The sequence below is a fragment of the Charadrius vociferus genome, unplaced genomic scaffold, assembly GCF_000708025.1.
Source record: "Charadrius vociferus isolate BGI_N301 unplaced genomic scaffold, ASM70802v2 scaffold162, whole genome shotgun sequence".
In the NCBI taxonomy this organism is placed as follows: Eukaryota; Metazoa; Chordata; class Aves; order Charadriiformes; family Charadriidae; genus Charadrius; species Charadrius vociferus.
The window spans coordinates 1,247,727-1,263,946 of NW_009647236.1; the positions used below are offsets into that span (position 1 = coordinate 1,247,727).

Below are 16,220 nucleotides of genomic sequence, written 5' to 3' on the forward strand. Positions count from 1 at the left end.
CTGCTGGGGCTCCGCGGGCTGCAGAGCCTCAGCCTCGGCGGCAACCGCCTCCACGGCATCCCGCCCGACATCCAGGAGCTCCGCAGGTGAGGGCAGGGCGCCGGGCGGGACGGGCCCCCCATCACCACCACCACCCACCCCACCAACCTCGGGGCCTCCGGGGCCGGGCCTTTGCCCGGCGGGGGGGACGACGACGAGGAAAGCCCCGGCGGCTGCCAGGCAAACCCGACCGGATTTTCTGGCCGTGAAGCGGGGCGCCGCAGGCAGTGCGCCTCATATCTCATTCCCGCTCCGGGAGTACGTTCTGCCCAGCCTCAGGTATCTCTAAGCACTGCTGCTGCTAACGTGTCTCTTCCCCTTCATCAGGTTGAGTTACGCAAACGCAAAGCTGCTCTTCGAGCAGACAATGGGCGTTCTGCGCTCGCAAAATGGGCTGCTCTTTCAGGGTTTCCTAGTCCTGGGGCTGCCTTGGTGCCAGGGAGGCTCTCCTAATGACAGTGTGGTTGGTATGAGTGTTGACATGCAGAAGGCGCTCCGTGGCTTTGCTTTAATACAGATCTCTAGGCGAGGGCAAAATAAACCCCCTGGTCTCATGCAGCTCACGGCTACACGATGGACTGCACAGGAGAATAAAGATCTGGTTGTGACTGATCTAAACAATAGGGTCTTTCTGCTGGTACAGCTCCAGTCTCATCAGGATGCTTGCTGGCATGGTTGGGTTTTTGTTGTATTTCTCTTCACCCATCTGGCTCATGTAGATCTGACAGATCAGCTGATATGCTGAAGCATAGAGCCCTAGGCTGTGCTCAGGTGCGGTGATACATCTGGCTCTGGGGCTGGATCAAACCAATGACACAGAAACCTATGGCTGAATCACAGCAGTTGGGAACATTGGTGGGGTGGGAACAGCTTAGGTAGGACTGGGTATTGACTGCCCGCATTGACCTGGGATAGGTCCTTCTGAAGCTTGCCGTCCTGGGCAAGCCGGAGGCTGTGTTCTGACTCACATGTTACATGCAGGCACCTCGGTGCATTCTGCTGGTTTCTCAAGCCTCAGACTAGCCCCTGCGTGGCTCTGTGCTAAGACTTTGGGTCTGAACTTTCTTCACCCCAGCTCTTTGCCAAGGAACTTGCCAGAGGCAGCCTCTCTTGTGCGGGTTCCTGCAGCCTTGACCCTGAATAGCTGGATTCACCCTGATGGCTTGGCAGAGCTGCATCCGGTGGAGGCACAGGATGTTGTATGTGGGGTGCTGTCTTCTGCGGTCCTGGGTTGGAGGTACCAGAACTGCTTTAGTGCTGGTGGGAAATGGTTTTGTCTGCTGCAATATAATACACTTGGGTATGTAGCTTTTGCCCAGACAGTGAAGCATGCACCTGTTGGGGATCTAGAGCAATTCTGGGTCAATCTAATTTTGAGAGATGCTATGGGCATTTTGAGGGCTAGAGAATGCCCACGCCCTTCTCGGCAGAGTTGGCATGCGTCCTGGGTTGGGGCTGTCATGGGGAAGAGGAGGAACCTCAGCTTTCTCTCTGTTCAGGAGCAGTTACTTCAGGGATAACAAAGGAAATGAGGACAATGGCACTAACTTTGTGGGAGAGAAATCCAACAGAGGAGGGCAGTTGCGCATGGGAGATGATCAACATTGCCTCCGTAGCATGCCTGGTAGCAGCCAGGATGTAGTTGGAATCTGATTGTTGCACCCGCCTCTGACTGAGGGAGAGGCTCCCTGCTGCTCTTTAGATGCTGTCCTCTGTGATTGTGGTTTCTCTCTCTCTCTCTTTTATTCTTCCCACCACCCCTCCCCAAGAAAACAAACATCGGACCTGTTTTTTGTTATGCTGCTGACCCTGGGAAGGTACCAGGCTGTGTAGCACTGCACATGGTGCCCCAGTGGGCTGTGTGCTGTGCTCCGTGCTGCACTGCTGTCAAACTACTGCTGCATGGTTACTCTGCTTTGTTCCTCTAGCCTGCCCTGAAGCAGGACTCCTGTTTGTCCTGTCCTGCAGCTTTTCTTGGGCTGGTCATGCTCGAACCCTAGCAAGACAATTCTGAGAGGGCAAATGCGGACAAGGCTATTGAACTGTCTGTTTATCGTAACAAAGTGATGTGTCAGGTAGAAAAACTAGACTAGACCCAGCTTGTGTCTGCCGCCCGTGTAATCACTGCTAACTCCCTGAACTTCTGCTAACGTGTCACCATAATATAATTGAACTTTAGCTCAAGATAGTGAATCTGTGCTCCAGCAGGAGTGTCAGCTTCTTTACCGCTATGCCATCAGTGACTCTTCTGTATCTGGGACTGCTTAAGTAACAAAAGGGAGGAGCGCACTTGCTTTCCAGAGCTGGGAGAAAACAATACTTTATAATCTAATACTCCTCCACAGGGGATCTTAGACCTGCTCGTTGAAGCCAGATAGCCAGTGACCTGACACTGTTGCCAAAAAGATAGTAAATATGTACTGAAGAGAAACTGCTGCCAGACCCTCCTCCCACTTGCCAACAAGAGAGGTGTCCTCAACGTGAGCATGCATAGTGTTGCAGTGGGCAAAACGAGCCTGAGCAAGGACAGAGCAGAGCCAGCTGTCGTAGCAGGGCAACATGGAGGCATCTATTCCTTTCTGAACTCTGGGTCAGGAGGTGGGACCTGTTGTAGGTGTTGGGGCTTCTGTTAACCTCACAGTTCAAGCTGCAAGCGTCCATCTTGCTGTTGCTGGCAAGCCAAGACTTTGAGCCTTTTTCTGTATGCAACTGCCCATAAAAAGAAATTTTTCTCATGTCTCGTGGTCTCTGAGGCACGCAGCACTTTGACCGGACACGTTCCTCCTGCTGGTACTAGAGTTCCTGAGGCCAGCAGTTCTCTTCTTCCCTTGACCCTGGCAGCTCCCGATTTGCTCCAGTCACTGATTACAGAGCTGAGCAGAACTGCAGAGATCTAGAAAAACTTCTTAAGTTTCCAGGGAATGTTTGAGCTCTCATGAGACTTTAAAAAAAAAAAAATAATCTTGATAACAAAGCCTCGCGTATTTCTTCTGCACCCCATACAGTTTCCTGTTGTGGTTTTTGAAGGGGTAGTGCGTCAGTTTTAGTGAAGGCTGGGAATACAGCAGGTAAGGAGTCTGCATGGTGAAGCTGAAAGAATAAAAAGCTGATGAGTCTGATCTGCCAAAGGAGAAGGAACATGCTGGCAACTACAAATGCAAAGGCCCTCGAACGAGACGTGTGTGCCATGTGTTGCTACTCACATGAAGATAATAAATCCACAACTTTGCAGCAAGCTGGAGTCAGGCATTTTATGCAAAAACTTTTCCCTAGCATGTTTCTGGTGGTTTGGTAAGTTAATGAACAGCAGTAAGAATCACAGCCAGTCCTGCTGCTGTCTTGTCTTACTCCTTCCAGCTTCAGCCATTTGCCCCGTACTTGTCTACACAAATCTTTGCGTGCAGTGCAAAATCCTGCACGGAAAGTGAGTATCTTTCACCTGATCATTAGTTAACTCCTAGGTCATTGTAGAAGAACCACCTATAGATGTCCTGATGCTTGAAGCTTCCTTCACATGGCTTCATAAGTGAATGATCATGATTGCTCTGGTGATGGCAGCAGGATGAGGCTGATCATAGCATGCTGACACCAAGGATAAATTGCCTTTTCTTCATGTTGTCCGTTAGGAAAATGCAATGATCTTTCCTCCAAATTCCACCATAAGTGTTCATGGTGACCTGCAACAGCCTCGTATATTTCTGAGAAAGGCAAATGTGGGCCCCGCTGAGAACTTTTTTTATCACTTTGTGGTCATGCCATCTCCTTCTGTGTGCTCACCACCCCACTTACTGTCAGTGAGCAGTGTTAGTACTGTGCAAGACCTGAATTGCGGCATTGGCCGTGTCTGTGAATTTAGAGTAGAAAATGCACCAGATGAGTGAGAGCGGTCCTCTTTACATTGCTTTCCTGTTTGTTGCCAAATAAAGGATGAGCTTAGCATAGGTAGACCTAAGTGTCATCTTTCCTGTAGTTCTCCCTCCAACATTGCCATTGCTGTGTTTTCAGTATGAGGTGTTATGGTCAGTCACTCTCTCAGACTCCATTCACGTCCTGCTGCTGCATTGGTTGTGTGAATCCTTCCTCTGCTGATCCAGCTGGGGATGTGGTATGGAACATCGATGGTGTGCTATAGCTGGTAAGCTAGAAGTGGGGTCATCTATTTGTGCCTGTTTTGGATAAAATTTGTTTGGCAAGTCTGGTAAAGTGCAGCTCTGATCTTCACTGTCCAGATATGGCTTTTGGGTTAAGGGTGCATGAATTGCCCTCATCAGCGTACATGCTCAGGGAAATGTCTTGTGAGTGTCCCATAAAGGGAAAAATTCTCAAGGGCTTAGCAAAATGCAGTCAAGACCTTGAATCTCCTGATGTGAATTTTGAGTTTAGCCTTATTCTTCTAGTTAATACTCTTGCACTCAGAAGAGCACCAGGAGCAGGCGGAAAGAGTTTGTAAAAGAGCCAGGCTCTTCCCAGGCATCTGCCATGCGTGCTCCTTTCCTTCTTGCTTGGAATTCCTCTAGTAAAGCCCAGTTGTGCAAGGGCTGGGATCAAAGGCCTCAAACGCCTAACTGGATTCATCCAAGTTTTGTATGAAGGCTTAGATGCGATGAAAACCAGAGTATTTGCTTTTATTCGTGGGTAGTATTAAGCATGTTAGACAAGCATACGCTTAAGCACGACTTACACAGTGTGGGAAAAACAGCAAGTGAGGCTTTGATAAAGATACAGCATTAGGAAATCTGCTTGCTGCCTCCCTTTTTCTTCCCCTCTTCAAACGTTTTGCAAATAGTTTTCAGACGACTGTTTGATCTTAAATTTGCGTGTCAGCAAAGGCTATGCAGTTCTCTCAGGAATTAGCAAATCGTAGAACAGGGTTAACAGGAGTGTATTGTGGGCTGCTTTTAAATTCCTCCCTTGCATGAGCCTCAAAACTGCCCTGGAAGTTTCTTGCTAAAAAACTTATCTTAAAAAGACCTGGAGCTATTTCAGGCTCATTGTTTCTTTTTAGATTTCCTATTTAGATGCATCTGTTTGATGTCAGCTGTTAAGTTTTATCCAAAGAAGCATCTGTGGGGAAACAGGGTGGATTGAAAATTTGAGTGTCTTCTATGCCAGAAGACATTCTCCCCTTGAAACATGACTATGAAAGCATCATGGAAATTGATAGGGTAGCAAAAATACCTCTAGTGCTCGGAGTGGGCTCTTCTTACTAAGTGTTTTGGTACTTTTTGTTTTGTTTCGTGTTATATGATGACCTGGAAAACTCAAGGAGATTGTCAAGCAAGAATGTGCAGTCTCTTGGCATGTTAAACTGTACTGCCATCACCTGAATCGATTCGTAGTGGTTTGAGCATTTCCCCACTCCCTTCCTGTATGTAAAAGGATTTGCACAGCCACCCTACAGCCCGGTGGTGTGAAATCCCCCGCTGGAGAGGAGCGATCCAGGATGGGTTTGGCGATGGGTTTGGTGTGTCGGCTGGTGCTTGGCAGCAATTAGTACGGGCTGTGCTGAGCGAGGGGCCTGCTGGATATGAGGCTGAAAGGGACTCTGGCCTTTCATGAGTGTATTTGTAAATATTGCTAAAAGGCAGCAGAGAAAGTGTCAGCCCCCGTTAGTTATTCTGTCAAATGGATTTTTTTCAGTTCTTGTCGAGATGGATTTTGTTAATGTTTGTCCCCTCTTTAAACTTGTTCAGCCAGAGCCTGTGTGGCAGGTTGGAAGTATATCGTTTATTCTAGCTTCAGAAAAAGGAATGGAGTTTACCTTCGTTTGAGGCTGGTTGCTCTCTGGCTTTTCTAGGTTCCTGGGCTGACTTTTGAAAGTACAGAGAAATTCCAGCTCTCCCTGTGTGTACACAGCAATGCACGAGACCTTAGCTGCCTGGTCCAAATGACTATACAGATTAATGATTGTCAGAAAAACTAGGTCTTAGTGTGAAAGGTTAGTTAGAAATACTCACTAAGCTCAGTCCCGTCTCTGCCATGGTCCTCCTGCGAAAAACTATGGTAAACGTTGTGGATTGCTTCATTAGAGGTCCTCTTTTGTGAGGAGGGCAGAGCTCAGCAGCGCTCTTGCTTGTCTTATGGAGCAGCAAACTGCCCCCCCCGCCCCCGCGCCTACCGCCCCGAGGTGGGACATCTTGAGAGCCACCATTGCCTTGGCCTCTCGGTACAGGCTTAGTACAGCATGAAAGTCAGGCCAGGAGTAGCTGAGCTAGGAACAAACTGTGGCCCTGGTGGTGTGGTCAGTGCTCACTACAAAAGGGTTGCACCTCTCGAAAATCCTTGCCTGTGTCGTGATTAGATTTGCTGAAACAGTTCTTGACACTTCAGTTTGATGCGGAAATGACTGTTGTTAATTTGTCCGTCTTGCTCAGCCGAGTCTGGGCTAGATCGTTCTTTCTAGCAGATTTAATTTGGGGGACAGGAGTTACAGATTTCTTTTGCCTACTGAGCAGTGTTTCAGTGGAAGCCCTAAGAATATCTTATGTTGTATTTAAAATAAGTTTCTTTATAGTTTCAAATCCTCCCCCCTCTGCTTTTTTAATAAATTTACCATCTAATTCATATCTTAAGTTGATATTGGAAGTTCTGAATTTGCTGTACTGGACCAGACCTAGTGAGTTGTTATTCTACTGACCTCAAAAAGGTGATTCAGAAGATAGATAAAAAGAAAAACATTTTTAAGGAGCCCTTTGTTGCCATTGAAGGAGTTACCTTATTTAATGGATTTTTAGTTAGACATGGTTTGTAGTCTGATGTTGGGGCTTTATATCCTAGCTAGTATAACTGAGTGTTCTCATTACACAGACTTTACAAAGAATGGATTTGAAAGCTGTAAGTAGTTTGTAGGCAGTGTTCCTGCAGACTTAGTTTGTGCAGTAAAGCTGGTCCTGAAACGTATGCATTTCATGCCTTGAAATGAATTTCAAAAACATTTTTTACTATATATTTTGCACCCTTCTTCCCCTTCCCTGGTAGTATGTGTTTTTACACAGTGTGGCTTTATGGGCATTATTGTCTTCAAACACAGAGGATGAAGAGTTAATTATTCACTTCTCTGAGGAAGTGGAAGCTTGTACACATCCAAACCTTGTTTAATCATTGAAATCCACATTACTAGAATTCCCTTGCCCAACAGTTTTCAGTGTGGGCTCCAGCAATGGCATGGAGTTCAAATATGCCTAGGAATTGTATGGTCAGCAGTTAAGTCCCTAATGAGAGCCTAGCAGCCTAAATCCACCTTGGGAACCAATGGAGGTTGAAGGAGGAATTTTGGTTAAAACTCAGGGCTTTGTTAGGGGATCAAAATTTAATTAAATGTAATCTCCCCTTGATGTGGTCTCTGCGCAGCAGCCTTCCTCCTACCCCCCTCATCACCTACAGGTTGTCCGTGTAGAAGAGAGGCCATTTTTGAGCAGTGGGGTTTTGGTGGTGGTGTTTTTCCTGTGTACTTTCTTGCATGTCCCGAGTAACCTCTAAATGTGCTGTTCCACTTGATCTCTTAGCTGAAGCAAGTATAGTCACTACCTTTCATATAGTCAAATTCAGTTTAAGGCTTAATTTTGTGCCCATTTTGTCAAATTTCAGTTATTTAGATTGTCTCTGACATACTCCAAAAAGGTAAGCGAATCCGGGGAGAGTTAAGCTCTGTGAGCATCTCTTGGCTTGTTGCAGAATTCTGTTGTTCTGTTCTTCGCTGTTGGGCAGATGGACCTTTGTGCTGTGCTAGTGGCCCATGTAGCCCAAGCAGATGCTTGTCATTGGATCTTTGAGGTTCAAGTTTCTTGCAAGAACTGAACGAAATAGTCTCTTTCTGCTGTTCTTCTGCTCCATCCCATGGGAAGCCTTAGGGAGGAGCTTCTCTGGTGCTCCGCACCTGCTGTGGCAAAGTTGCAGGGTTCAGACCTCTGGGTTGACCACCATATCCCTTCGGTGGTTTGGTTTCTTTGCCAGTTGTATCCATATCCTTTCTCAGTTGCTGGGGTGAGATGAAGGTGTGTCCTATTCCAAGGAGGCTATAAATTGTTCTTAAAGAAAGGCTGATGGAGCCTCTGCAGGCAATGCTTGGTGGATCAGAGGGGGCCAGTGCACACTGTAGTTAGGCAGCTAACCTGAATATGTACCAGAGATCTTGAACCAACACCTGCAGACAGGACTGCGGGATCCATCTTTTTCAGGCATGGGAAAAAGTACTGGCTGGACCATGATTAGCAGGTGTGCGTCTCTTCCCAGCCAGAAGTTCCCAAACTGAACCTGCCTTTGCTCCTCTTCCAGACAACATCTGAGAACAGGGGAGGAAAACTATTTGACACTCTGAAATGGGGACTTGAAGCTAGTATGTTGAAGAGAAGTGCTTGCCATTTCTTCTTCCTAGAAGGGCAGCAATGCACAGCAAATACTGGCTATTCTACCTGTCACAAGGGATCTAGTGCCTCTCTTCGTTCCTGTCTCCCATCCACTGAGTTTTCACAGGATGGCCAGTGATTTATTTTTTTTTCTTTTATTTAGGCCCAAACTGCACTTAAGCCCAGCTAATGTTTTTGGTAGCTTTGGCCTCCATGACTTCAGTACACTGAAACCAGCCTATCTGAGAAATTGCATGCATGTACTTGTGTGACGTAGATGTACTCTGTGCCATTGCAGCTGTAATGTTGTCGGTATGTGAATGGTATCAAAGTGGAACTGGCTGCCTCTGACTTCTGCTGAAAGGTTGCAGTTAGTCACCGAGGAGCCAAATGACACCATAAAGAGCAACTAGCGCTTGCGCAGGGCTGAGACCCACGGGATTTTCAGGGAGAGCCACTGCTCTCTTCCTTTGCTCCTATTGAAACTGAGAGCTCCCACTGGCTGCAGCAGGAGCTGCGTCAGTGCTGCAGCCCCTGCGTGCACAGGCTGCTCTTTCTTGGAAATAGGAGCAGGAGCTTTACATGTGGGGTTGGTGTAGGAATATATGGTTGTCTGGTGCCTACCTCAAGACGTAATGGTGACTGCAGGAGGCTGGAGGTAAATCTCAATGTTATCTGTTGTGAAACAGCAGCTCTGTTGTAATTTTTGACGTGCAACCCAGCTTTTTTTCCCCCTCGTCAAATTATCTCATACATAGTCACCTGTAAGTTTTCTTTAAGAAATGTAGGAGATGAGAAGTTAAATGAAACTGGAAAGGACCTTAATGAAATAATGCAGTGTTTTCTCTTCTCTTTTTCAGTTTAGAGTTTCTGTACCTTGGAGGGAATTTCATTACTTCAATTCCACCTGAATTAGCAAACCTGCCTTCTCTAAGCTATCTAGTTCTGTGTGACAACAAGATCCAGAGCATTCCACCTCAGCTGGCACAGTGAGTATTTACTGTCATCAGCCACCAGCTGTAATTAACTCTTTGAACTTTTTCTTCTGCATGTGTGGATAAAAGCACCTGGGAGGACCTATTTGTCCTTCAGTTTGTTAATGTGACCAGACTTGAACAAGAAGATCCTTAGCATGATGCACTGCAGGCAGACCATGAATATATAGTATGGAAATCTCAATCAAAGGGTTATGGAATAAAAAAAGTCACCAAGTGTATACTTTAAGGTGAATTAATAGGAATCCCTGAGAAGTACCTGGGCAACTCAGAAAAGATAAACTGCCATGCTACTGTATTCTTAGTGATGAATGCTTGGTCTGTTTTGTCTTCCACCCAAAGCCTTTTTGTGTGTGCCTTTGTGTTATACCATCCCATGTGTTCCCTTGGCGTTTCATACTCTAGGATCTCAGAATGTTTTAGTGTTTGTTAAATCCTACACCACAGCTCTAGAGGATAAGCTACAGCTTTATCTGTTTCATAATGGGGGAAAAGAGGACACTACAAACTCTGTATGGGTAGCCTAAGATGGGAGGTGAAAAATTCAGTGTGTAGCTGTAACCCTAAAAGCAATCGGATGACAGCATGGAGTTTCCTGAGCTGGAATTTGATGGTGTAGTGGGATTATTCTTGATGTACAATGTTTAACGATTCCAGTTGTCTTGTAACTTGCACTGGTTTGAGAGCATCCCTGGATGCTGTGCTGGAGCATTGCTTTGTGCTTCCTGAGAGGAGAATGCCTCCTCCACAAGCCAAGAATCTGCTTGTCACTCATGTTGATGCTAGCCTGGCCTGACCTTGCTTAGCTTTTGAGATCTGGTAGTATCACAGCACAAGGTGATGCAGCCGCAAGCAATGAAAACATGGGGTTTTCCAGGGTTGGCTGCCTACCAGCAGTCATCTTTAATGCATGAGTGAAAGCAGGTGACTTGTTCAAAGTATTGCATGGAATCGTTCTTAATGTATGCACTGGGTACAAGGAAACATCTCCCCCTGAAAGCACTCAGTTGATACATTTTTTTTCTGTGCTACCCTTTTTTTGGCTGTGTAGTGGGGAATACAGCAGCATATATAAGGCTGTGTTTCTTTAACGTGCATTCAGCAGGTGAGCCAGGTTTGGTAGGGCATTGTGTGTGCTGGAGTAATGGCAGCTCTTTTACCATGGATTTATGCTTTAAAAGGAAGAAAAGCCAAAGGAAAAGAAATTAGTGGGAGAGGGGAGAGTAATCAGGTCTGTGTAATGCAGCTGTGGAAGGATTTTGCTTGCACATCTTGACTGGGTTTCCATCTCCATCTTCAGGCTGCATTCCCTGCGTTCCCTTAGCCTGCACAATAACCTGCTGACTTACCTTCCTCGAGAGATCCTTAACCTGGTTCATCTGGAAGAGCTGAGCTTGCGTGGGAACCCACTGGTGGTTCGGTTTGTCCGTGACCTGACCTACAATCCCCCAAGCCTTCAGGAGCTAGCTGGACGCACAATTAAAACTCGCAATGTTCCCTATGCTCCCAGCGATCTCCCAGAGAATCTTGTCCGGTATCTGAGCTTGGCGAGCAACTGTCCCAATCCTAAATGCGGGGGTAAGTTCTCCTTAACTGCTCTGCTTCCTTTTTTTACCTGATGGGTTTTATTTCCCTCTGACTTGCCATGACTTTAGTAGCTCGGTCAGGTTAGATGTGTTGTTGTATCCAAATTCTATCTGTATTTCACCAGCGCCAGGTCTCCTGCAAACTTGTCTTTAAGGAACCCTGTTTGCTTAGGAACAATGTTCAGAGTTGTAGTGCTGGTTTACTGTATTTGCATGGGAATGTAAGACAGTGTTTCTGTTGGAATCTGTGCAGCTCATCCCGGCACTCCACTAGGCTTTTACGGTCTGAAGTTACTGATCTGTCTGCCCTGAAATAGCTCAGATGAAGTAATGGACAGGAGAACTTTTGCAAGCACTCGTGCTGAACAGTAAGGTTCACTTCTGGATGGAAAAGAGGAGGGAGGCTGTAGTGCTTGGTAGTTACGAAGAACAACTTGCTTAGCTATTGCTTGGGACTACCGGTTCCTGGAAGCAGAGGACTGTCTGGAAAGGGCTGGAGTACTCGGGCTTATTTTGGCTTAATACTTAATCTTTATCCAGAGTAAATGATCGGCGCATTCGGCCTTTAGAAGATTAAGGGGGAAAAAAAAAAATCATTAATTAGTATCTACCCTGCAGTATCTACCCTCTATAATGCAGTCTGTTATCTTATCTCCTTACAGGACAATATCAAAGCATGTTCTGTAAACAAAGACAGAAGGGCTGGAACTTGTGTTGAAAGGGAAAGAGATTTTCCTTTTTTTTAGAGTTTTGCACAGCTTGGATAACAGTGAATTGGTTTTGCTCTTTTTCACTTTTCCATGTGTACTAGCACAGTACTGCAGCATTGTTATAACACTGCAGGTGAAAAGCTTACTCCAGACCAGCTAGGACTTAAAACACTGCTGGAAACTTCTGAAAAATGTCAGTGTCTAAAATCACTTGCTGTGTCAGGAAGAGAACCTAATTGTGTGTTACAGTAATACTGTTGCCATGGAAAGTAGCATCCAAACTCAGCATGGTGACTTCACTCAAGCAGAAGAAAAGTAGAGCTATGAAGGTCTATTTGTGAACACATTTTTGCTAGCTGGTAGAAGAGGTTTTACAAGTTTGAAAATAGAGTGTATGAATTAATTTGACATTTAAAAAGTTTGCAAATTCCCAGCCTGAGATTTCTCCCTAATGGTTAGAAGAAATTGCCGAATTCTTTGGAAGTAGCTGCCCTGTTGCCCTGTGTCCTTTCATGTAGAGTGTGTTGTTCTGAATCACATACCAAATACAGTTTTACAGGACTCTCTTCTTTTCTTAGTATTAAAAAAAAAAAAAATAATTCACATTTCCATAAGTGTCCCAGTCCCTTCTTTTCTTCCAGTATCCCTTGTCCTTCTATGTCCAGTGCTGTGTAAATTAAATCCTAATTTGAGGCATTTGCACCATGGGTCTCATATGTTGTTACTGTCGCCTCTGCCCTTACAGGTGTCTACTTTGACAGCTGCGTCAGACAGATCAAGTTCGTTGACTTCTGCGGGAAGTATCGCATCCCGCTGATGCACTACCTGTGCTCCCCAGAGTGCTCCTCTCCCTGCAGCTCTGCCTCCCAGAGCTCTACTTCCCAGAGCGAGTCTGACTCTGAGGATGAAGCCAGTGTCGCTGCGCGCAGGATGCAGAAAGTCCTTCTGGGATAACAGGAAGCAAGAGGGGAAGACTGGAAGGAAAACCTATTTGGAAAGCAATAATGGAACAGCAAAGCATGAGCCTCTGGCCTGAAGGGCTCACGAGAAACTGTCCTTAAGTCCATGTAAGGGGCAGAACATCTTAGCAAGCCTAGACTTGCTTGGTGCAGCACTACTTAGGAGAACTAACTCGGTGGCATACTGCCTGTAGGGTGCCTGGGGTTGTTAAAAACATCTGCTGTCTGGGAGACACACCCCCCCTCCCTCGTATGGGCTAGGGAGAGGGATTTCTTCTCACTGGCTGATTGAGAAGGGTTTTAGTATATGACACTTCACTGGACTTCGGTCATCCTGCAGAGCAAAGGAGACTGTCCAGATCTTTTAACACTGTGGTAAATCAGAAACAGGCTAATGATGCCATGTGAGTATGTATGGACCCCGGTGTTTTATATAGGATTTTGATTCTTTGCTGTCTCCTTTGATTTCAGTTACAGATTTTATACCCATCCACTAAAAATGGGAGTTGGGTTTTTTTTGTTCAGGAGTAGATTTTTCCAAACTCTGTTTACTCTTCCTTTGCCTAGAGGCGTAGGGTTTCCGTGCTGTTACAGATGTTACAGCCATCATAGAACTGAGCCACCTTTTTTTCTCCCTTGTTATACTAAGCTGCTCTTAGTGTTTCCTCCTAACTGTATTCGTTATTTTTCCTCCCTGTGCCTCTTCCCATTACACCTTGGGTGTTGCTGTCTTTATGGTGCCTTCAGAGGAGTTGTTCTATTGAGACTTGGTGTTACTTCAGACTTGTGGCCGTACATGCCTGTGCAAGGGACCAGATGAGATGCTCTGTACCATGTTGTTCTCAGCTTACTGGAGCAAATCTGCTTTTATATCTGTGAATTGCAGGAAAGGTCTTGATTGACACTTCTTTTTTCTAAACAACCGTGTCCCCCTGCTGCCGCTAGCTCTGCTATGCTTGGGTGCAGAGTCACTTTCCCTAAGGTCATCTGCTTAAAGTAGGCAGCAGCTTAATGAATTGGAAGTACTGAGAAAAGTGCTGTGGTGAATGTTTGGGCTTTTTTTTTCTTATTCATCACATGAGAGGAAGAGCCAGTAGGGAGGCTAAGGCACGTTGTCAGAGCATCTTGCACAAGGTGGTTTTGGAACCTCTTCCTTATTTATTTGTTTGCATTTGCTCATGTTATAATAGCTTTGGCAGTCTGTTGGATTGTTCAAATAACACATTCAGGTATCTTAAACTATGTTTAAAGGAAAGCTGCAGAAAATAGCTCAGATTTTTTAAGTATCAAATAGCTTAAAAATTAACATCATGAATTGACAGGTATCTATAAATCTACTTTATGGGGCTGTTGTGTGTTTTGCTTAGTGAGAGCTGCCCCTTTATTAACATTTCATGGTAGACAGTCCTTTTGATGCAGTTTCAGATAGAGCAAATCCAACTGTGCCTTCGAATGCATGAGCAGAGCAAATACATTGTGTTAAGAAGCTAAATGAACAAGAAAAACTTTTCTTAACCCACTTTGGCCCTATGGGGGCAATTAAAAACCTGTGCTCCTCTCCTGCATTCAGAAAACACATGTACCTATTTGAATATCTTATGGCAGCTCTGTGTTAATGGTCCTGTTTAATTACATTTGACACTTTATATATTAAAGCACTTTGATAATTCTACTCTTTGTAACTAGCTTTAGTGATTATTTTTTTTAATTTTTTTTTATTAGACTACAATTTTTCTCTTAAGACCTGAAGAACAAGGTCTGTGAAACTTTGTACGTTCCAGTCTGTTTTGGTGTGCAGGTTGAACTTGCATTTCCTTGACAGCACTGCTCATTCCCCTGGTTTCCTTTGGAGAGAACTGGAATTTGAAAGAAATCATCTGGTTGTAAAATAGCAGCCCGTCCATTATTAATCATTGCAACTTAGTCTGAAGATTCCCCACACGCACAGATCTACAAGGAACTGAATTGCACGTGCTCTGTGCCTTTCCAAATAACTGTTTTAAAGTATATTTTTAAGATGCAATAAGGTATGTGTGCAAAGTAACTGAATGTCACTTTAGCAAATTCTGTGAGGTTTGCTTGGGAAGAAGAACTTAGAGATTTTGAGAGAAACCAACTCGATGCTGCTAGTTAAATTGGGATCAGTGAGTGGCCTGTGTTTTGTTCTTCATCTCCTCTTTCAGATGCTTCTTCCTGTCCCAAGTGAATATCGTCGTACCAATGCTGAAGGACAATAAACTGATTGCAGAGCCACAATTTCAAATTGGCTGCTAGTATAACAGTAGTGAGCAACTGAGTGATCTAGAGCTTGGCTCTTCTGCCAGTGAAAGTGAGCCACACAAGTTGAGATCTCAAGATTTTTTGAGCTCAGGGCCATGAGGTACCACCTTGCTTTCTTCTCTTTAGCAGCCGCTGTCTTGAAGACATTTTTTTCACTTCACAAAGTTAGATTTCGCCATGGTTCCTGTTTGCACAGGAGCATCTCTGTGTGGTGGGCTAAGACAGTGGTGACTGGTTCTAATTTAGCTCCATCCATAACTGCATTTTCTTTACCAACTGAACAGGCATCCCATTTCTGCCCCAATTCTAATAGGGCTGGGCTAATAGGCTAATCTTTTTTCATAGCTTCTTCACTGTAGCCAGGTAAAAGCTTGACAGCTTATGGAGTTGGTATCTATGCATTTTTAGACATAATAAAATGTCTTGTCTCGTAAAAATTTATATATATTCCCAAATATAGCTACCAAGTTTTCTTTTTGCTGCTGGGCTTTAAAGTGCAATTCAAGTGAGTCGAAATGCAAAACAATCAAGGACTTGTAAGAAAAACAAATGGTTGGTTGATTGGTTGGGGTTTCGCCCCCCCCTCACCCCGTCAGAGATGGATTTGAGAGGACTAGGGATGCGGGTTTGTACTGTAGTGCCTAATGCACTGAGCCCCCAGGAGTCAAGTTTTTTAACAGCTGTTAGCCCCCAAAGACTGGAAAACGTACTGGGCAAAAAAATAGGTAAGACACAACTTGAAAATAACGCTGATGGATAGTAGGGGCTCGTTCCTACCACCCCCTTCTTGAGGGCCCTGAGAAGTAGACAGTGGTTTTGCCAGCATTGTAGCTGTCTTTGTCAGTTTTAAATAGTGGATTTTGGTTCCTACAGATGTGTCTCCGAGTGCAGTCTTCAGTCAGTGTTTTGGTATCAGTCCCCTAGTTGCTACAGCAGCCCAGCACGTCCAGCTTTTGAAACTGTTCTTAAGCCGAGACACAAGTGTGTGAAGCAAAGTTGCTCATTCCCTCTTCCCTGCGGGGCCCGGGGCCCTGCCTGCATTCATCCTCTGCCCCGCCATCTCTCTGCCAAGCGGAGCTGTTGGTGCGTTTCTGAATGCAGGTACTTCATGTGAACAGTGGGGTGGTGTTAAAAAGAAGCAAAATATCAATTTGAGTGGAAGCAACTTACACAGTTGCCAATTCTTTTATGTTTCTCTTTCTTTAATAAGAGGTGAGACTTGAGGAAGTCAGTAATGAATATTTAAACATACTCTGAAGTGGCCAGATGCAGTTTTTCATGGGCTTCTGTCCTGGTCATTTTAAGT

The 16,220-nt window shown here is 45.2% G+C and overlaps 1 protein-coding gene across 1 annotated transcript; it reads left to right on the forward strand.

The window, feature by feature from the left end:
• Nucleotides 1-13,057, forward strand: LRRC58 (leucine rich repeat containing 58; the record flags this gene model as incomplete). The annotated part of the gene is made up of 4 exons (XM_009879943.1): nt 1-86; nt 9,245-9,373; nt 10,680-10,957; nt 12,421-13,057. Coding segments are annotated over 4 exons (702 nt in total), but the record flags the coding sequence as incomplete, so codon positions are not given.
• Between the last annotated feature and the right edge of the window lie 3,163 nt (nt 13,058-16,220).